General features: G+C 39.5%; 1 protein-coding gene across 4 annotated transcripts in view; it reads right to left on the reverse strand.

Moving 5' to 3' along the window:
* The window catches only part of PDE1C (phosphodiesterase 1C, calmodulin-dependent 70kDa), a 430,964-nt gene that overhangs the window by 23,886 nt on the left and 383,472 nt on the right, over nucleotides 1–23,606 (reverse strand). For 3 of the 4 annotated variants that reach the window (XM_008572443.1, XM_008572440.1, XM_008572441.1), the window contains exon 17: nucleotides 1,230–1,298. In XM_008572443.1, coding sequence (XP_008570665.1) covers nucleotides 1,230–1,298 — 69 coding nt within the window. Of the gene's footprint in view, nucleotides 1–1,229; nucleotides 1,299–14,432; nucleotides 14,490–23,606 lie in introns of those variants that run through there. The other variant, XM_008572442.1, reaches the window with a different exon arrangement.

Raw genomic sequence — 23,606 nt, forward strand, 5'->3', positions numbered from 1 at the left:
ATGAGCAAAAAAAGTGTAAATTAATATTACCTTTCTGAAAAACCACCTTGATGATAATGTGTCAGGAACCTAAAATGTGCATATTCTTTGAGCCAGTAATCATACCTATAGAACTCTATGCTAAATCCATACTTACAGATTCTGAAGAATTATGTACAAGAAATGTAAGGTTACTTATAATAATAAAAATGCAAGCTACATAAATGCCAAATTATTAATGAATATATAAATAAATCATAGCATAATCATATAAATGTTAGCCAATCTCTTAAATATTTGTTAAAGTGTTTAATAACATGGAGAAAAATCTCATAATGTAATGGTAAAGTTTAAAAGGAGGAAACAAAACTTTATGTAAAGTATTTGAATCTAGGGGAAAAGTATTTAATAAACACTGGAGGAAGAGGTAATCTTGGTTGACTGTGAGTGGAGGCCTTATTGGTGACATTTTTCCTTATAATTTTTATTTTAAAATGTTCTACAATAACCATCTTTACCTATTATAACCTTGTCTTCCTCCAAAACAAATGTGTTTTTCCAAGTTCTACTCATACTTGCAAAAATCAAATTGTAATAGGGAATGTAAGCCTATGCGTGGAGACAGAATGACCAGTGGGTGCCCCATATGTGAAATAGTAATTACACAGGGTCAACATGAATGCTTAATGTTTTCTAGTATGTGTTAGATGGGATTCAGTACAGGTCATACATGCCATCCATATTTCTCAGTAATAGAGATTAGTTATGAGCACCCGCTATGTGTCAGCACTATGCTAATGTACAAGCCTTATTTCTAATCCTCATCACAACCCAGACAGATGAGAGAACAGAAGTTCCAAAAAGATGAAGATGTGTATGTGAGCTCGCACAAACTGGACATGGCCAAGCTGGGATATGAACCTGGGTCTCTCTCTCTCACCAAAAACTCACACTCCTTCCCCTGTACTACCTGCCTCTCGAAGGCAGATACTTTCCCAGCTTGTCTAGATGAACACAAAGGAAGAGCAGGATTCTGTTCTTTCCATCGGTGAGTAGGAGAGATGGTGAAGCAGCTATAAAGATATTATGCCCATCCCTGGAGGAACTTCACAAGTGAGCATGACAGAGACAAAGATCTGTAATGATGCGGGGTAGACTGCATATATAGGGGGCCAGCTTCTTCACTTATCACTCAACTCCTGAGAAACCTTGTCTGTGGTCACTAAGATGGCACAGTGCCATTTACCCACCTGGCAAGGTAAGGCGACTTGTGGAGCTAGTGCTTGGAGCTGGTGAGCCATGAGAACGCCGCTTTGTGCCTGGAAAGAGGAAAAAGACAATAAGGAAAACGGGATGGTGGACAGACCTGTTGGACAGGTAAATGTTGATCCAAACGTTTGGGTCTGAAAACAGCATTTAGAAGCAGATTGGGTGAAGTTGTGGGGGCGGCAGGTATTCTACAGTCCAGAAAACCAGGGGCTCAGTCTTTATCTTTGTGCAAGTGATTGTGCTCATTTCCTCTGGTTGGCAGGTTGATATGCTGGGGATCAATGCACCACGAGCAGGGTTGCCCCTTAAGATCACCAGGGAAGTGTCCTAAATATATATCTGCCTGGGCACTACCCCCAAAGATTCCCTTTGGAGGGTACTATGGTGGAGCCCCCCGCATCAGTATTTTTAAAGCCCCCCAGATGATTCTAATGTTCATCCAGGATGAAAAGCTACTAGCTGGGGAAGGGAAAGTTCTAGATTTAGATGTCCCTGCTTTGTCTCTATAGCCTTTACTTGCTATTGGACTTCAAGCAATTAACTGGATCCCTCTGAAGCTCAGGTCTTCATCTGCAAAATGGTAGAAATAACAATAATTGCATCGAAGTGCTCTGGTGAGAATTAAAGGAACCGAGGTGTGTCAGAGTGCTCAGGAACTGTGCGAGACTACGCCAAGGCCAGGCGAGTGGGGGGTCCGAGTTTCCCAGCAGCTGGCAAGAGTTTTTATTAGGAGGGGCATTATCTTTGTTCATATAAACAGTTTCATGGGTTATGAGAGAATGAAAAGCCAGACCCCAGGGTTGGATTAGTAAGGAGAGAGCAAAACACAGAAAAAACGAGAGTGCCGACTTGTTCTGCAAAAGAACATGTACATTCTATAGATAGGAAGTACTTCAAAAAGTTCATGGAAAGATTACTTTTTGAAGTACACCTGTGTATGTATATATGTGTGTGTATATATTTATATTTATATATAACTACATATATATCTATATATAAATATGTGTACATACCTAGGCACATATATCTGCATATATTTTATACAGAGCTATCAATATTATTCATTCATTCATTCATTTTGCCATCCAGAGTGAAGAGAAAGAGGCCTCAAAGCCAGAAGCCAGCAACAGGGCAGATACCTACAGTCTGACCTGGCAGGAATGCAGAGAGAATCATTAAGCAGAGGACAGACGTGAGTTGATGTTAAGCTATTTCTGTTACGAGTCCCTTCCACCTCTCCAAACTTTGGTAAAGTCTGCTTTTATAGGCAGAGGCCTGTTGTAAATGGAAGCTCTGCTGAGAAAACCCTGGCTGTCAGCGCAGTCACAAGATACCAAAATCACCCACAGACTGATCCGCATCAGACAAAGCAAAAACGTGGAATGAAGGTGAGTTTCCCTCCCCCAGGGGAGAAGTGGAAAATACACCTTGGATGGTGTTCGAGGTTGTTTCATCTGAATCTTAAGGAACAAGCTACCAACGCTGACATTCTGTGTGATTGTTTATTATTATTATTTTTATTATTGGCAGCAACAATAGTACTGTTAACAGAAGCAGTAAAAATAAAAAACCACGAAATTAATCGGAATAGTTCAGACCTACAAGAACTGTTAATTTGCATGAGGCGAAAGCAGCTGTGTCTGGCAGGACTTTATTTCTCCATTTCCACATCTTATAGATGCCCTGAATGTCAAAGTTGGTGGGTAACTTAGAGCATCCAAACCTGGCCCCTGAAGCAGAATCTGCAGGGAAAGGAGCCAGAAGTCTGCATCTTAACAAGTTCAAGAGGTGAGTCTAATGATCATTGGTCTAACGAGGTGCCTTGGACATCCCGAGGTGAAGGATTTACCCAGAGTGACACCGCAGGTCAGGGCAAGGCTGCCACACTGTACAGCCCCAGTGGACCCGAGTGTGCAGCAAGTCGGCCCTGACCTTGGCCCACCAGGACGCAAATTCATGCCTCTGCCCCTGTGGTCCAGAGCCACTCCTGCTCCATCAGAAGTGCCTGTGTCCCGCTAGATCTGCCCTCTCTGTGGGACACCACAACTCGTGTTTATCCCTCCACTCGCAAGACCTCCTGCTGGTCTCCCTGAACCTCTGGGAGAGGGCTTCTCAACACCAGTACTATGACATTCGGGCCACATGATTCTCTGTGGTGGGGCTGTGAGAACTGTAGAATGTGCATTGTAGAGTGTTTAGCAGCATCCCTGGGAACCTATTAGCTGTCAGCAGCACCTCCCCAGTCATGACAATTGAAAATGTGCTCCTGACAGTGACAAATGTCTTCTGGGGACAAAATCATCTTCAGTTGAGAACCACTGTTTTAGGATGGAGACAAAATTTAGGATTTTTATTCAGAGCTGTGATTCATGATTCGGCTGCCTGGTCATTAGCAACAGTCACTACCACATATCAAGCAGTTACAGTGTCCCTGCACTGTGTTAGCCAGGCACGATGAAATGTACATTCGTCGTCTTTATTGATACAACACTCTGAAAATAAAATTATTCTCATTTTATAGAATTTGGAGACAAAGGAAGTCTGAGTAATTTTCACAAAGTTACCAAGTGTTGGCCGGTGGGGGAGGGGTGGAATTTAATTAAACTGAGAGCCTTCAAAGTTAAAACCTGAAGAAACTTTTTCTCATGACTCTTGCTGCTTCTTGAAGAACCCATTATCTGGGTCTCCTTCAAGTACAGTCTCCCAAATTTGCCTAAAGATAAGAAAAACCTGGAACAATATTTTAACAAAAAGGAAAAACAAAACCAGGTCCCAGGCCTAATCAAGAGCTAGGGAGCCAGTGTTTCTAGAGGGGAGGCCGGGGATCTAGATATTCTACAAGTGCCCCAGGTGATTTCAAACATCACACAGGCTTGGGAAACCTTGTGTAATAGAAATTTCCTTCTTCTTGTCTAACTAGTGAAAAATATGGCACTCTGATTTCTATGGATACTCTTGAGAAGCTGAGAGGTCAAATTTAATGTTGCTTACAGGAGTATGTGAAAAACTGGAAAGCACTCAACATCTACTGTACAAAGTTTCAGTGTTATTACCTGTGGGAACATTCACTATTGCCAGATTATTTCATAGGGATGCTTGGTGCAATTTTTTAATAACCTGCTGTGATCTTCTGGAAGCCTGCAGCTTGATGGTTTTTCCTTGAGGCAGCCTTTCATCCTCTTGGTGTCCTCTTTGCAGACACTGAGTGAGAGAGGGACCTCTGGGGGCTTCAGCTCAGTGAAAAAGCAGAACTACAAGCCCTTCTAGAAATGCTGTCATGTTCTCTGTACGCTTGATGAAATGCCCAATATATCAGGAAAGGAGGGAAACCATCCCCACCGCATCCACATGAGTCATAAACAGGTGGCAGGCAGGGACACATACAATAAAACAGTTAGTGATTTCCCCAGACGTTCAGGCGGCACCAGGACCGCTGGGGGTGCTTAGGTTCTGAATCAGCCTCCCACTGGCTCTCAGTTCACCGAGGCTGTATTTCTGAAATCATTTTCCACTCCACAGCTACCAAATTACCTATCACTTTGCTCGAAGTTCCACTCATGGGAACAATATCCAACTCGTCTGAGTTTCATTTTCTAAAACTCTTCACCCCTCCTTTGCTCCCATTCCCAGGGAAAACATCAGAAGCTGAGTTGGAAGATCCAGGTCCAGATCCAGCTTCAAAAGTGCACGCTACCACTCATGCAGACAGCCTCGGGACATACCGATGTACGTAACTGGTTCTTGGATTTATTGGAGGAATCTACTCGGGGATGCTGTCTCATGAGTGACTTGGTACTCACTTTGCCAGTGGTTTTCAATCCTGGCACAATATTAGAATCATCTGGGGAGTTTTAAAAAAATATACCGATACCTGGCCCTTTACCCAGAGGTGCTGTTTAGTGGGTCTGGGGTGGGGCCTGGGCATGGACACTTCTTAAAATTCCCAGGTGAGCCTGATGTGTAGCCAGCAGGGAGAAGCACCCCATTCAGTGAGTACCCAAAGAAGACGTGCTTTTCAGCTGTAGGGGAAGCCTCCCTTCTTCCAGATAACCAATGGGCTTCGTTGTCATGGATGATGTGAAGCTAGTGCAAGATTTCTTTTCTTTTTTATTTAGGTTTCCAGGAAGCTCAGATCCAATTTATGGCTGAACACTGGGAACTAGGAAGGCCTATTTAGCTGGCATATCTGCCTCCTAATACTTGTCCTGCTTTGCTCTGTCTCCTAGCGCACTTTTTGCCTCCGGTTTTATTCTGCTCTCTTAATTTAAAAAAAAACAATATATTAAATGTATGTGATTTTAGAATTGTCAACTATTTCATAAATGAGGCAAGTAAAATAAAAACCAATGAATAAACAACTATATCAATGTTGACATTGCTAAGTTGCCTTTTCCTCACATAATTGTGAGGATCAAGCAAAGTACCATATGAAAGTGCTTGGCAAACTGTGAAGTGCTACATAGGGCTCGTTATTCTTTAGTTTACATCAAAAGGAACAAAGGTGTGTGTGTGTGTGTGTGTGTGTGTGTAGTCACTAATATGTCATCTCTGGGAAAAAGCACTTTAAGGTCAAGAATTACATTATCCTTGACCCACAGCATGTGAATGTTTAAAGAGTAAACAACCCAATCAGTCAGCTTGGGGCAGAAATGTCTTTACCACAGCTTGTGTGACTTGAGGTATCTTTTGATAAACGAATAGCTTTCAGATATTGCAAATTAATGTCCTTGGTTGGTTCAGCTGGAGGGCAAGAACTCCAATTCATCAGGAGTCTGGAGCAGAAGAAAGTGATGGAAGTAACAACCAAGGCTGCCCTCCTTGGGTGAACACACACACCTGAGACTCAGGACGTCGTGAGGTCAGTGCTAAACCCCAGTGATTTGTAGCTTAACCTCAAACAAATAATTTCCCTCCTGCAAAATGGCATTAGCATGGCCAAGCCCAAGCCTGCTGGGAAATGGGTGATTTAAGAGCCCTTGAGACTAAATATAATCATTATTAATGGTCTGACAATAATGATGTTATTATACTACAACCAGATCCCACAGGGCAGAGGTGGATGCTAAGGTGGATGCTAAGGTAGGAAAGATTCTGTCAACCTGTCGGGCATTACCAATCTCTTTCTTTTAGCATATTGCAAATGCCTCCCTTTATGAGACACACAAACTTCTGATCATTATTGCTAATCATATGTGCCCACATCTTCTCTGTGTTCCATTTGGGCTGGTGGCAGAGGGCAACAAGTCGCTGCCTACTGCCTCAGAGCAAACCATCCTTTTGCCCCTTTGTGGCCATGAAAAGAGAGCATCAAGAGAAGTCCAAGTTCTGCTTCAGTCTGTTGAATCACTGAAGGTTTGAGGGTTTAAGGGCTTCAAATCCACCCTGCACTTCCTTAAGAGTTGTTTTCCAGCAGCATGTAAATTAGAGCTGAATGTTTAATATTTTTTCTCCGTGATACAGTCACCATCAATGCTGGCTTGCTTTTGTGTGACTTGATTCTGTCTGCTCATCTCAAAAAACAATGATCTGAAACACAAGAGCTATTCAGATACGCAACACTATATGCTATTTAAATATGACTGTTTTAATATTTGAATATGTTTCCGAATTGGACATATGAATGGGGAGCCTAGAAAATGTTCACAACCTTAGACCCAGTAGTTGTACATCCAGAAAAGTGACAAAGCCTTATGTACAAAAAGCTCTATTGCTATGTTATTTACAACTGCAAAAAATAAATAAAAGCATATAACTTAATTGTCCAACAGCAGAGAGGTGGTTAAGTAAACTGGGCTAGAGCCACAAAATGAAATATTATATTGTTATTTAAACTATACCAATGAAGAGTTTTTTAAAAACAGGAAAATGCTTACAATCCAGTGTTCTGTGAACAAACTGTAATGTAAAATCAAATACACTGCAGGGCCTTAACTGTGTAAAAAAGCATAGCAAAAGATGATGAGAAAATACAGTGAAGCACTGGCAGTGATTCGTCGTCAGATGGGGTATTACAAGTGATTTTAAGTTTCTGATTATACTTCTGTCTATGTTCCAAAATGAGTAAGTTTTGGTTTTGCTTTCAGAAAAAAAAGAAATTTAAAAAATATGTTCCAATGCATGATAAGCATGGCCACTTTGGAGGAACTCACAGCCCCATTTATCAGAATAATAACAATCCAGTGCAGTTACTGTGCGCAGGAACGATACGAGCAGGTGGCATTTGTGTAATATGCATCGTCGCCACTAGGGGCTTCCCTCTTAGCCGCCTGTTTGGAGGGGGCAGGCTGGGGGCCAGACAGTATAGTATGCAAACCACCTGCTTCCCACAAACAGAGGTAATGACTGCTCCCTCGTCAGACTTCTTATGTTCATGCCTGGCGAGCAGGAAAATATAGCCAAATACAGCCCTTTCAAGAGAAGGGGAAAGAAAAACTTGAAATTCAAAGCTCACTTTGCAGGGGTGTAAAACCCAGAGCATCATCATGCACTGAAGAAGATTAAACACATGGAGGCCAGCCTAATTCCATGAATGCTGAGATTTCTTGTGCTTCCAACGAGCTTCTGATAACTCATCCACCTCATCCGTCACAGTAAAAATATATTATATGGAACATGAGATAGTCATACCCTGTGTACATCTTCCAGCACGCAGGCAAAGGCACTTAGTACCTGGGTATTATGAGACCTTTGGGGGAATATAAAAGAGACAGATGGTTGAGCGAGTTTGGGAAGCCCCATATCTGGGACAGAAAATGGACAACAATGAAAAACATGAGAAGAAAAAGAAAAAAAGAGCCTTTTCATTTTTCCAATTCCAATTATGAGGTTGACTCATTGTTTTTATTTGGTAATCAGAGGAACATACAAGTACTTATTCATTACTAGATGCTCAGGGGAAATTATACATTGAAGGACCATCAGGCTCAACTATGCAATAAAGATTTACAATAAACACACCTTTAATTTTTGAGAGCAGCTTAGCATACTGTTTTACATGAATCCCTATAATTTAATTTTGCATTTGGAGATATGATGCTATGGCATTTGAATAGGTTGTTTTAGTACAAAGGAGGATCATAGGGAACAGAACACTCTTCCTTAAAATGGGTGGTCATGCTCTTGCCCTGTGATATATAAATGCAAATTTCAATCTGCATATTATCTGCCAGAAGCATAATTTACATCATGAAAGCACATTCTGTCACTACCGTAAAATAAAGACGAGTTCATTTTACCACCTTCCCTTGTGGAAGAGCATTCTCAGAACATATCCAGAAATTCCTTCCTTATTCCTCTGAAGAACTATTTCGTGACCTGGATTGAGGTCTGGGGTTTTGGTTCTGATTGCCTCCTTCTTGATTCTTGCTAAATGTTCTTGATATTAATTCAGACGTTTCCCACAGATCCAGCTGAATAGCAGCAAAATCTAAGACTGAGGAGATGAGCTGAGTTTTCCCTTGACCTGGTCAGTGCCCTTATTAGGAGAGAGTCTACTGGGCCATGGCAAGGGCACAGCATCCCAAGGAGAAAAACTCTGTGGCAGCAAAAATTGTGCTCTACACAGGGATGATAACCAGAACATTTCATTAGCCTCGAAGTGACTCACCTTGCTTTGGGCAATTGATCTCCCATAAGGATTTCCTCCTTTTTTTATTTTCTTTCTCCAATCTATTCCCTCCTCTCCACCGACTCCCACCCCCTCTTTGGCACCTGACACTTCGTCATGTGGATTACACTGGAACAATGCTTTGGTTTTCCCCATTATTTTGTGCTAAAATGATACTGCAGGCAGAATGGCTTGCCTGGACAGAGGCAAAAGAAGGAATTTGTGGAAGGGAGAAAGATGGGACAAGAAAAGAAGAGAAAAGGAAAGAAAAGGGTATGAAAACGGAAAGGGCACTTAAGTTACATGAGTGTGTGTGTGTTTTGGGTGGGGTGTGGATCTGGCTGTACAGGGGGCACAAGAGCTGAGAAAAACCAAACCAAGCTCTACAAATAAAAATAGCAAATATATTTTAAAAATTTTTACAGCATATAAAATTGTATAAAAATATCATCAAAGCAAGAAAAAAGGTAAATGTATACTCTATAGTTCTATCTCTAGAATCAGTTACTGGACAGTACTGTAGGTTTTTACTATAGATCTGTCTATACTGGTGTGTGACTACATTTCTGTACCATCACGTATAGGAGTATGAGTACGCCCACTCAAAGACAAGGACGGTGGTACACAAACCTCTACGCCAGATAGATCGTGACAGAAAAGCAAAGACTATTCAACAGTGTGCCACCAGGGCTATCTATTTAAAAGCCATTCCTGAGCCATCGGGTTTTAATTGGCTTTATTTTAAATGAGATGCCCTGCACCATTGACTTACTGAGAAATGCTTCTGCAAGTTCAGAAGTTGACTCCCATGAAGAATGCACGGGTGAGGTTCAAAAATCACGGCTGGAGCCGATCAAGGCTGAGAGGATGGGTCTCCAGGTGGCACTGACTCCAGCCTACTATAGCCAGCATTTACCCCTGGAGGTGGCAGAGTCTCCCAGGGGAGACTGAGCAAGATGCCCTGATGAACTGCCAGGGCCGACACCCCACTCCCTGCTTCTCCTGGCTCAGCAGATGGCAAACTAGGCCAGTGTTAATCCACTTCTGCTTGGGAACAGAAGCCAGAATAAATGTGAATTCATCTAAAATATGTCAGCCAATATTTTAAAGAAAAATGGGTAGGGTGGGGGTATTATTTAAGAAAATAAACAGGAATTAATAACATTTAAATTTGGCCTTCACTCAGTCGGGGTTTCCCACTGCACCCCACCCTTATTTAATGTAAAAACAAGAAGTTCTTTCAATGAAGCAATTCTTGCTGATTGCAAACTTTCCTGGAGGAACATCCATCTTTTACAAATGTCCAGTAAGAACCCTCAGAGGACTTCCCATTTTTCTAACCTCCCTGCACCCACGTTCATTTATCAGATAAACTCTGCCTAATGTCATAGATGGTTCTGGTGTCTTCTAGTCTACGTCACTTCTGGGCTATCAGGGTCTTTGATGAGAGGAAACCTCAAGAACTGAAATCTGAACTTGACAGGAAATACATTTCTTGGTTCCCAGATGGGTATTTCATAGGAATCTTGTTGCTGTTCATTACAACTTTTTCATTAAGTTCATTTTCTAAGTGATAATAAGGCCTTTAATCATGGATCACAGTTGATAAATTATAAGTATTACTTTCCATTTATTCATGAATAAGATCCAATAATGTCATTATTAACGTCTGATTTTGCCGTGGTTGAGTGCACAGCAACTCCCACCACTGGTGGAGCAGAACTGTGCAACACACTGCGCAGACTTGTACAGAATCTCCTGTCTGCTCTAGGAGAGTTTGTTTTGGATTTTAAATATTTCAACTTGGACTCTATATAAACCCATTGGTGTTTCATATAAATAGGTATCACCATCCCTTTTGGAAGAGCATTCTCGGTTAAATCCTGTGTTGTTGTTTTGATTTTGGGGTTTTTTCTTAAATCAAAAGGCCACGGAGAAGTTTTTATTTTTTCGTAAACTTGGCTCTGACAATTTCCCCCAAATTACCTGCAGTTTCTCATCTCCTGTGATAAGCTGTTTGTGTGACAAGGGTATGTCTGTATGCGTGAGTACTTAGAGGGTAAGCCTTTAGCAATGTGCTTGGCATACAGGAGATGCTGGATACATTTTCAGGTAACTTGGAAATTTGTTTGCATTCACAGGTGGATAATGGAGTTCAGTTTGACAATTCCCATGTTTCCTGAATTTTGTGTGCTGGGCACTGTGAGGCCAGTACTACAACTGTGGGGTGAGTGGGCATCATAAGATCAGGAGGACAAAGTTTCTAATCAGGGGGAAAGTGTTGCCAGAATTCCCTAAATCCCCTTTATTTGGAATATAATACTACATATCCAGGCTTCCAATCTCAGAATTTTCACTATCTCATTATGAGAAAAAAATTTTGTGCTTTTTTCCCCCCTACATTCCATAGGGAATGTTACAAAGTAATTTCTATCATCTCAGTCTCTACTCAGAGGTTAAGAACAGAAGAAAATATATCATACATTCTATCTAAAAAAAAACTGATCCATGAGAAAAGTGATAATAAAAGACCAGTATCTTCACTCTGAAAATATGGATTACAAAACTGGTCTCATCTTTTGGTTGGCTCTCTGTCTCACATTCCATGATAATGCTGCTTTTTACTTTTCATTTTTACATTTACTAAAGTCATGAGTACAGGTGGAAAATACAACACAATGGCTTAAATTCTGCAGATGAAATGAACATGTGCACTAGAGTATTCTTTGGCTTTCAGATGTTCAGTTACCATTTTATTGTTTAAGTATATCTGATCTGTAATGGGATCCTGTCAGATGATTTCAATGGTTTTTAAGAGCTCCTAGAATGAAATGAACAGTGGAAGAAAATCCATTTGAATGCAATGGGTTAGGAACGAGTCTCTTGCCTGCTGCCATAGCTATTAGGGCTCATAACCTATGAAAGGTTGGCATGAACAAAAAATGGAACATAGACTTCCATAAGGATGGGTCATTATGCCACAAAAACATACTACAGTGTCACAACTTGCATGTAGAGCTATTTGGTGACACGGAAACTGAAACTTGAGGGCTGACTCCATTGGTCTTACTTTCTACCCAGAGACAAGCAGAACTTGTGGATTGTCCCAACTTCTGTCCACACACACACTGGTAAAGTCTTAATGCAGGGGTGTAAGCCTTTGTTTTGCATGTGTAAACCAGAGGAAGATGCCATGATCGGTGCAATGGAATGATGTTTGTTCTGTATTGCTGCTCAACTTGGAGGGAGCGTTTCAAGAGAATTAAAAGACCATAGAAAATGATCTAGAGCTTTGGAAATATTGTTCTTCCAGTCAATATTGACTTGGAATTATTATTTTAATGTTTTATGAACTCCAGTATCAATTTATAGCATAATAATACATTGTTTTGTACTTTTTTAAGTAGATAACTTTGCATTTTTACTCAATGTCCCTTCAAAACACTTTTTAAGGATTTAAAACTAGGAGTGAGTTACAAGGAGCTTTTGTTTTTCCTTACTGAAAACACTAGGCAGAGTTCCATACTAAACAAAATTCCCTTTCCATTCTTTTTCCTCTAATTAATGACTTAATGAAAAACATTTCCATCTTTACTGGTGCTAGAAAAAATGGCTATATTCCTGTTTCTTTTTCAAATATTGTTTAGTGTTGCTTGTTAGATTATAAAATGAAAACTGCAGGCTTTCTATTTTGACTGGCCAAAAGCCCCATGTACAAAAATACGTTATAGAAATGAGGTAAAAGGTCCATGTTCCAAGGTCAAGAATTGACATACCCTTGGTTGTATTTAGTTCCTTTACAAAATCATACCACCTCTAAGAACACATTTTGTAAACTGATGTTCCATATATTGAATGTGGCTCACAGACATATTTTGTGTGACTGACACATTGTTTATAAGTTTCTGAGTTAGTTGCCAATATGTAAAAATTTGGAGAGAGTTTATATGAAATCCTGGGTATCTAGGACCCCATTCCTACACAGCACAAATTCAGCAGCTGACTACATGGCTTGCTTTGCTCATTTCCTTCATCTGCTAGGCCCCCGAAGTCATTTGGATTTGTGACCTCATTATTTACTGTGGTCACAGTAAGGAAAGCAGAGAGAACTTTCCTAGAAAAGCTTTCCTAGAAATAGAAAAATATAAGTGCTATTACGAAGCAAAACATAAAGCCGAAGAAAAAATGTGTTCAAATTCCAGCATGCTATTGTGCATTCTAGACAGCAAAGCTCCTGAGATCTTTCTGTTGGAATCATTTCAGCAAGACAAAAGGCCTTGCAGACCACACACAATGTTTCTTTTTTTCTATCTGAAGAAATACCAATATTTTGCCTTAATAATGAAAGGATTTTTAAATACCAGTTTTTGTGACTTTTAATGAAGAAATTAAATCTACTATGGGGAGCACACTGAAGCCTATCACCCAGCTCTTTTTCTTCCTGTTACTAACCCCACTTTATCACCAGCATATTCATGTGATTTATTCTTGGCAAGGACTCAAAGATTCCTTTGTGACCCACGAGCATGTTTTAAGAATCACTTTTATCCAAATCACACCATTTAGACCCATCAAATCACACTTTACTTGCACTCCCTTGGGTCCCACTTTTAATTTGGTTCGAGGAAGCTGTATCATTATTCTCTCTCCGTGCTACATCTACTATTCTTATTTTTGATTTTTTGCTGCTAATCAGCTCCTATATTTAAAGAATCACTAAAATAAAACGAATTATCTGACATATCTCCCTGACACTAATTTCCTTAGCACATCTCTGAATAGAAAAAAGAGTGACAAAGTCAAACCACAGACACCCAGAAGAAGAGGAGCAGCTGGTGGGAGGAATTTCAGTAACCACTTCGTTGTGGATGCTACCTCGTGAAAACAATGGGGTTCCAACCTGAACAGTATGGTCCTCAGCTGAAACATTCAGATTTATGTTAATGAATGCACAGATAAAATAAATTAAGCATCAAATAAAGATTCCTTCGGATAATCTCCTTTTTAAAAACCAAATAGAATTTCATATAATACAAATGGAAAAAAAGCACAAGAACAGTTTTTAAGTCTGAAAGGAAATTGGATAAAACCAATGTTCCTGCTTCAGGAAAAGAACCAGAGACTGGAATCATCCTCTCATTTGTGCTGAAGGTCAGCATGGCTGTATCCACCACCAGTGGCCAGTGCAAAAATGACAGCATTTAAAGTAACAGCATCAACAGTAATAAAATGGCAATAGCTGTGCACGTGGCTTTTGCAGGCCTCTCCCAGCATATCCAGGATGTCCGTTCTCACCAGGCCAGGCAGGTGCCTTGAAAGCCAGGTCATTAGCAAAAGATTTTGAGGAAGTCCCTTCATGTTTTGCTTCTGTTTGTGCAAAAATCTCAAGTTGTTTTGTTTGCTTAGGGGTAAGTTTCCCAGAGTCCTAAGACCTCAAACCAACCCCCAAAGAGTCACCCCCTGGGAGGAGATGGCAAGAGAGAAGACCAAGTGTGGGGGCTTGTCTGTGAAAGCGGTACACCTTCTCCAATATGGGTCTTTGTGGAAGAAGGAGAATGAAGCAGCTCAGCTAAAATGATGCAAAACACTGGCAGCCTCTCTTATTGTATGTGAGGTCTTTTCTACTCTTCTGAATCTGAAAAAAAGAAAAAGAAAAAGAAAAGTGTCAATGCTGCCTTTCCCCCCTCTCCACCCTCCAGGTCTGAGGAGAAGAAAATCTAGGGGACAAATAAGCAGGGATCAATCAAACGTTTCAATACCAGTCATCGCTGTCTCCTTTGTAACACGATTCATTCTATCCATAAGGGGAAAATCTCAGTGGAGAACTTTAAACACCGGTATATTTGAAACCTTCATAGTTGCTTCAAACTGGATTATCAAACGTTTGGTTCATGCAATATGGGTATTAGGCCACCTTATTTTACAATCGACAGTGGCTGCCAGGTCTGGTCAATTTGCCTCAAGGGTCAGTGGGATTGGAAGAAATCAGATTCATCTAATCCCAACCATTTCCATACCAAAAGCAACATTCTTCTCTCTCAGAATTCTAGCCTCAGAAACTTCCCATATACATTTAAAGCAAGATGTGTCCCAGGCAAAATCATTGTGCAGATGAATGAATCACCTGAACTCTCCACTGGACCCAGAGTAAGGAGGTGGAGGAAGAAGAAAAAGATGGAAACAGGACTAAGTTAATGGAAATAGACAATATTGGCTTTTTTTTAAAAAAGGCATATACTGGCGTATTCACCCCATGTAACCTCAATGGTCTTGGACAGAATTTAAAACAACAGCAACAACAAATCCCACTAATACATGCTCTGTAAGTCATCGTGCCTTGTAATTAGAAAGTGTTCCCTCCTGTGCAGTGCTCCAAAGGGACAGGAGCGCAGTGATCTAGACTATAAGAAGGGTAATGCCGTCATCTACAGAGATGTCACAGTCATTACAGGACAAAGGAAGTTTCCCATTCAACTTTGAAAACTAAGATACTCTCCTAAATGAGCTGTAGCTGAAATTAAGCAGAAAACTAGTTGGGAGATAGGAAAGCCCCTTCTGATCTATTGTGATTACAGTCAATTCTCAATTTTTCAGGGGCCATTGATCCAGGCCTCCTGCTGCTCCTCTTTCTTCATTCTAGTCTGGACATTTTGTTGTTTACTTCCATTAGCACCTTCACCCATTTGGGAAAAATAACAGAAAAGCTTCTGACAATCACTTTACTCTGATACTAGCACTGATAAATTTGCCAGTGAGAGAAGGAAGTGAAACAAAAGCTGAAATCAAGGACTAGAAATTTTTCATTGATTTTGTTTCACTGACCAGTTACACCTTAACCTTAGGGCAAGCTGTAAAACAAACATAAGTTTCAGGCAGTGAATGATTTATTACAGCAGGTGGTGATGGTGGTCTGAGCACTGAAATCACTAGAACCCCCACCACTACCACCTCATGAATCACAAGACACCTGCTGAATGATGTTATCAACTTAGTTTTCTTAAGATGTTTCCTTGAAGTTATTTCTAGTAACAGGGGTTTTGTTACATAAAGATTGTCTAATCTCAGCAAGTCAGAGTTCTCATCTGCTGACACCCAATTCTTCACTGCGTCCAGCTTCCCTGTCTGTAAGTCACCTCAATTAATAAATATCTCTGATTACCAAATGGACCTGCTCACTTCCTTCTTTGGTCTCAAAGTACCTTCTCTATCGGAGGGCATTATGCGATAAACCCCTCCTCACATAACCCTTTTCCTAATTCTGACTTTCACAGCATTAGACAAAAATTAAGAGGAAAACTATAAATACATTAGTTTTATATTTTATTCAAAAGCAAGGTATGATATGTCCCCAAATTTATATTCCCTATGAAGTAGCCTCATTATGGATGGCTTTTTGTGGGACACATCTCCCACAGAAGGAACACCTGCTATCCAGGCAGTTTTGCCATGGTTTGTAAATCAGGCCTGATTCTCTTTTCACTCCATATCCTATACTTGCTTCACTGTGTTTTGGTTTTGTATATCTGTTTTCAATTTAAACTAAAATTGAGAAAGCAGCAGCAAGACTTCAAAGTATATGCAGATAATGACCCTGAAGACAAAGTGTAAGAGACTACTCTGTATTTAACAGAGATGCCTGACTATTTTCGTAATAGCTGTCTTGGATTCCATTGATTCTAAATCTATGTTGGCTTATTGGAAGCCACAAAAAGTAGTTAAATCTATCCACTTTTTAAAGAGTGATTGATGAAGTAAAATGGAAACTATCTTGCCTCATCTTGAAATAACTCAAGAAAATATTTAAGCAAGTTCCACTCTCCCGCCTGCTCCTTAACCAAAGACTGTGTACATGTCACGAGGAGCAGCTGGGTGGCCATGAATCATGAAGTGCGAGTGTGTGGTGTACGAATGCACAGAAATGTGTTTACTCTAAGGGAACAAATAACAATGAATGTTTTAGCAACTTCATGTACAGAAACAGGAAATGGATTTAAACAATGTGACCTCATCTATCCCACACTTCCCATGCCACTCCTACAGGTAAGTAGAGATGCTGCAGATGGATCTGATCACCATTTCATCATTTGGCTTAAAGAAAATTATCTTCACAAAAAGCTTAAAGTTCAAGTGAACATGACTTGACTTTAAAAACATGTTTATTCATCATGGTGGTTATTCCTGGATCATAAATGGAGTGTCAGTGAGGCAGATCTCACAATAATCTGACACTGAAAAAGCATTGTCAACACAGTTTCTTTTTCATTTTTCTTGTGGTTGATTTTTTTTTTTTACAGCCTGATTGAACTATCACCCAAACTCAAAGAATTAAACTGATTTGGCTGAAGGCAGAGGCAGAGTTGGGATTCAAAACCAGATTTTCAAGTCCAGGAAATCTACCATAGCTGCCTCCCTATGGAGTTAACTTTCTACAAAAACAACAAAGCAATACAGTCAGCACCTAAAAAAGTTGTGACAGGCTAAACAGAAAAGCAAATGAAGAAAAATAAATGTAGTAAAACCACACCCAATTTCAAATGTCAAGTAGGACTTCTACTGGGCACATGAATGGGTCCTGGTTTTGTCTTGTAATAAGAAATTACCAAGAAAAACATTATTTTATAGATAGCTGTTAGGCTTTATCCTGGCATGAATGTCACTGTCCTATGTCAAAGTGCATGACAGCTATTTTAAATGCTTATTTAAATGTGTGCATGCTTTCTCCTTGCCCCAAACAATAGAAGATATGATTATAGCAGGATTATTCTAAATTAATTTCACTGCATACAATACCAATGCTATAGTAGCACCACTAAAACAAAACACTCTGATCATTCATTTCAGAAGAGATAGATTAGATAGATAGGATCAGTGGATAGATAGATAGATGAAATACGTGGGACTATAACTTCCTAAAATGTTGCCTATGCCCTCATCTCCAACAATTTATCCATTTGATCCAAACACCCAGAATAGGAATAGTACAAAGAATGGTGGTTCTTAGATTCAACCCTGGCCCTCTTTCGTCTTTCTTTTGACCCATGTCCTCTGTGCTACCTTTTTTTTTTTTTCCTTTTTGTCTTTTTTTGTGACTGGTAACGGGATCGCAACCCTCAGTGTCGCGCCCGCACCGCACTCAACCAGTGAGCGGACCGGTCTCTACATGGGATCCGAACCCTCGCTGGGAGCGCCGCCGCGCTCCCAAGTGCCACACTCTACCGAGTGCGCCACCGGGCCGGCCCCTCTGTGCTACCTTTAAAAACAATGTTCAACTTTTCTTCTCTACCTTTGCTGCTTTCTCCCTTCCTTTATTTAACATGTTCTTTCTTTCCAAATATAAAATATATGAATCCCTGTCTCTGTCCTTCTGTCTGTCCCACAGTGCCCAAAGAATCTTACTGCCATTACTTTCTGTTTTAAGAACCTAGTACACTAACACCTAAGGAAATGATTAAAATGCCCAACTATCTAAGTGCCCCCAAGGCCTGGCCCACTCTTAGTGGGTAAGCAAAAGTCAGGTATCAACTCCCCTGGTCAGATGTAAGTCCTCAGCCCTGACTCACAGAGGAGCAGGCGAGGACAGAATTAAGCATCCTTGTCTGCTCAGAAGAGTTTTGTTTCTGATCAGTCTTTGAATCTGTGTTTTTCTCAATTTTATTAGTTCAGGAAAAGCAGCAAAAGATTCAGAATGAATGAAAGAAAAAAAAAAAAACCCAAAGAACATTTTCTCATGTTTTCACCGTGGCTCCAGGGTTCAGAATAAAAATAGCAGTCACTGTAGAGGGCTAATACCTATGAAACACAGATGGCATCACTTGAAGATCAGGGTGCCCTTTCGGGGAGAATGCTAAAAATAAATACAAAGGGGAAGCTTGAATACTTGCTTGAAGTTGCATTTTTAACAGCTCTGCTAGCATGTGGGTGTCTAGACAAGAAATGGCATTAACACTGTAGACAGTGCTAGTTCCTGGCTTTAGCATATATTTATTTCAAAGGCAGCTGTTATTTTAAAGAGGTTTTTTATAAAGTTAATAGAGATTCTTTTGACAAATGTATTGTTACTTGTGTTTCTCCAATCCTTTGTACAGAAACTGAAAAAAATATAATTTCTCTAGGGGAAAAACAGATAAATATTTACTTCATGATTACTGAGAAGTTGTTTTTTAAATCCTGAACATTAGTATTAAGGAAAAAAGAAAAATCACATTTTCCCCAGTACTTCCAAACTTTTAATCCTCTCTGTTAAACCGGATTCCTTTAAATATACAATGGAACATTTAGAGTGTAACAAAATGTCTAGAAGATAGAGTGGAACAATGAAAGCTTATATACCAATAATTGCAAGGGAAACGTTTTTAAAAAGATTATTTTTGTCACCAAGAAAGAGTGCACAATATACTTTTATTTGACATTTCTATTATGTAGTTATTTGCTAAGAGACAGAGATCTAAACAGCTATGAAGAAAGCATGAATTGATGTTAGATGTTTTCCTTAATATAACACAATTTGATTTTTTAAAACCCACCAGTCTTATGTTATATTATGCATGTGTGTGTGTGATGTATGTATGTCTATCTGCCTGTATATATAAAGTCCCATTTTAATACTTTAAATATGAATGTCAAGAACACAAAAGTCTACAAGAGGAAAACGGTAGTTGCATGCCATTTTGTTCCTTTATAATCCACCATGAGGATGTTCATTATACATCCTCCTTGGAAAGCACAGGACATTCACAAAAAAAAAAAAAAAAAAAAAATTGTTTTGACATGGATATTTGTAACCAAAAAAGCTAATGGTGCTGATTCTCTATGACTCACCAATGCTAGAACCATGAGTAAGTAACAGGCTTTGTACTTCCAAGGAGTATAAGTCTATCGCAAAAAGAACAAGGAGGTTTGTCAGATTCACCCCACTTGACAGGCTAAACAGAAAAGCAAATGAAGAAGAATAAATGTAGTAAACATTTCACCCACATATCATGGATTAGTTGATAGATTTCCCCAAAATTCATCCAAGAAAACAATTATGTTGGGTTTCAGCATCACTGAGCTCACAGTAACTCTTATCGTTGGGTCAACCTACAGCACAGCTTCCAGAATGAACGAGAAAATGACACTAGAGCATATGAATAAAAATATTTAAGAAACAAAATCTTTTAGACTCTAATTAGTGAGGTCTTATCCATATGCATAAGAATAACAGGCACTTAAAAATAATACTGCAATTCTCTCCTCCATTTATTGACTTTTTGTTATTTTGCTGTGACAGGGACATTGGAATGGAGGGTTTAGATACTTGTCAAACTACTTGAGAAAATAAGATTGTAAAATTCTTTTAAAAAAGTATTTTGGGCTGGCCAGTTAACTCAGTTGGTTAGAGCATGGTGCTGACAACACCAAGGTTCAGGGTTTGATCCCTGTACTGGCCATATAAAAAACTCACAAATATTTCATGTCTCTTCATGCTAAATCACAGATTTTACTTATTTTTGATGTTCCATGTTTTAATACATAAAAATATATTGAGTAAATGGGTCATAGGAGTTTTCGTGGACAAATGGCTAAGGGAAATGGGATATTAAACATGATGACTTATTGCAATTGGGACTCAGAGCACTCCAGATGTTTGGTCCCTCTACACTCATGGAAAATAACCCATAAGGATTCTGGATTCTCATGCTGAGAACAATTCATCCACTAAAGAAATAATTTTTGCAAATACATAGAAGGCTACAGTGCAAGAAATAATGCACCCTCTGAGATGGAAACAAGTATAAAACCCAAAGGATAAGATTAACTATTTGTAGAAACTGCCTCAAGTAAGTAGATGTTGACTTCAGTGGCATGACCGATGGTGAGGTATATGGCAAATCATTCTTACTAAAAACAGTTAAGTATTGAAGTTATAAAGGCTTAATTTTTAAAGGAATTAGAATTCAATTCTATTGCTATGTAGCACTGTCTTGGGTATGAGAGAAAAGGCTGGGGTAGCAGCTAGTGGTCCCCAAAGTCTACACCATCCTCAGCTTATTTTACACATCACATAATCTGAGACAGCTTTGGGGGTGTGCAGACCTTGTGAAAATTTGGTAGACTAAGGTGGACAAAAAATAATGAGAATAAAAATGTTTAAGAACATCTGCATTAAAGACAATGACATTTTGTCAAGATAAGGGCCCAGAAAAGCAATCAAGGATGACTGAAAGTGAAGAGGAATAATTACCTACTCCAAGATATCAGCATATCTGATGGCTGAATGTGTGATCAGAGAGGAGACTAGAAAAAGGGGTGCCACAGATGAGCGCCTCTTGCACTGTCAGGATATAGGGCACGTAAGTAACCCATGTCTGCTCTTCTCGACAGGTCCATCCCAACGACAGAGACAGATATGAGGATATTCTACTTTGAGATCACAATTCATCAACTAACTCCCCTTACAACCTCAGCTTGCCAAGCAACGTTCTGACATGATTTGACTCTCCACGTAAGTTTTCCTTTAGGAGGAAGAAACCACTCACTGGCCAGTTGACATGAGCATTCCAGTGTACATGGACTATATTTTTCACACATATATCAGTAAACCGGCCGTCAAAACTATGCATGGGTCACAAGTATTCATTTTCATGTCAGCAAGTCCTCTGCAGCATAATCAACTCTCCATTCACTGTCCATATGGAATTCCTCGTCCTGCCATTGTACGGAGCCTTCCTCCCTAATCATCATATGCATCCTAAGCTCCTAGACTGAGGAGCTGAGTGTTTCCCAGACAAGACAGTTCCAACATACAGAACAATATGATGACTCACAAAGTGGACTTCACTTCAAAACTATGTCAAAAATTCTCCAGATGCTATAACCTCTTCTGTTACTAAATTGTCTTATTATAACTGAGGTAATGGTTTGAACTAAAATGGCCACTAAGACTACCACCCTCTAAGAATTATGATTAGAGTTTTGACTAAAATCATATTGACATTTCCTTAGAAACAAAACAATCTTTCAGAAATTGGGAAAAATATTAAACGAATATAAAATACGCTGTGAAGTCCCTACATCTAGGGTGTATGAGATTAATTCAAATACGAGTGTGCTAAAGACGAGTACCTATGTTCAAGTGTTGCTATGACTCTGCACAGACCAATGCACAGCCAGCATCAACTACAAGTGATGGCAAGAAGCCCTGTGGGAAGAAATAGCCGAGAGCAGAGCTGCGAGGTGACAAAATGAGGCATCACTAGGGCAGTTCTTTATGCTGGTGTGGAAACACAGCCCAAGGCTATCGTTCTGCTGAGTATGGGGGAAAATGTTTGGAGGAGAGGATGAGGTTAGTATGATTCCATGAGAGAATACTGGGATGCAGGTGTCTATGCGGACATGAAAGCTGACCATGGCCTCAGCGTCTGCGTAACGTGGATGCATGCTTCCTGAACAATGGTACCGTGCCCACACATTCATTGTTTCTCCGATCTCTGGGCATGAACCTAAGACGGAAATAATCTCTATGGCAAAGACACACATGCATCTCAGTTTTAACTGCTCCCCGCCATTTGCCTGTTTCCTCCCTGGATCTGCAGAGCAGGGCACACCGCCACGTTTGTACAGGCCCCTCTATCAGCTCCACTGCAGAGCAGGTCCTGATGTCCCATCCTTTAGGCAACTAACAAAAATTTTCCCACAAAATATATGAATTTTATGAACATAAAGTACAACTCAAGTGTAAAGGTTCACACTTACATCCTTACGGTGTCTTATTAACAACTTGGTAAATCAATTGTAATAGAAGAGAAGATACCTAACTAACTTGGAGTCATCCATTCCAAATTTATGTATGTATTCCATTCCAAAGTAACTTGTTAGGAATCGGCTATAAAGAAAACAAAACAAAAAAAACCACATTCATTTCCTCAGGTGATTCTCATGAGCCTGTAGCAAGTCAAGGTCATGAAGCATCAGCCTTGTGAAGAATCAAATCACAGGAAAATTCCTGATATACACAACAAACCATTCGATCACAATTGGTTGTTCTATGCAAACTAACAAGAATATTGGCTCTACTGCCTCCTCTATTTTACATGTACTGAATCCTAAAGAGGAGAACACGAGCATCTTAAGAAATACTGGTAGTGTGACTGTAAAAAATGCCATTTCCTCATTGTGGAAATGAGCTGACAAAGCTGCGTCACGACAGCCACAGTGAAGTACAGAGCTAAGAAACAAATAGGTAAATACAGTGCACAAGTATAAAATCATCTTCTCCCCTCATGTAAACTGTACTGTGTTTTGTTTTCTCTTAATACAGTTTTCAATTTGGCTTTTAATTTGCATTTCCCTAATGATGTCAAGGATCTTTTAATGTCCTTATTTGCTAGTGGTATACCTTCTTTGGTAAAATGTTCAAATTTTTTTCATGTTTTTAACTGGTTGTTTGTTTTCTCATTACTGAACATTGAGAATTCTCCATATATTTTGGATATAAATATATTAACAGTTATATGCTTTGCAAATATTCTCCCAACCCATGAACTGTCTTTTTATTCTCCTAATAAATTCTTTTTAAAAAGTTTTTTATTTTGATAAAGTATAATTTATCATTTGTTCTTTTATGATTTGTACTTTTGGTATCATATATAGGAAATCCTTGCCTAACCCAAGATCAAAAAGAGTTTCTTCTATATTTTCTTAACTGAAAGTTTATAGTTTTATATCTCACATTGAGGTTTTTTTTTTTTTTTTTTTTTTTTTTTTTTTTTTT

This window comes from Galeopterus variegatus, unplaced genomic scaffold (assembly GCF_000696425.1).
Source record: "Galeopterus variegatus unplaced genomic scaffold, G_variegatus-3.0.2 Scaffold785, whole genome shotgun sequence".
Classification (NCBI taxonomy): Eukaryota; Metazoa; Chordata; class Mammalia; order Dermoptera; family Cynocephalidae; genus Galeopterus; species Galeopterus variegatus.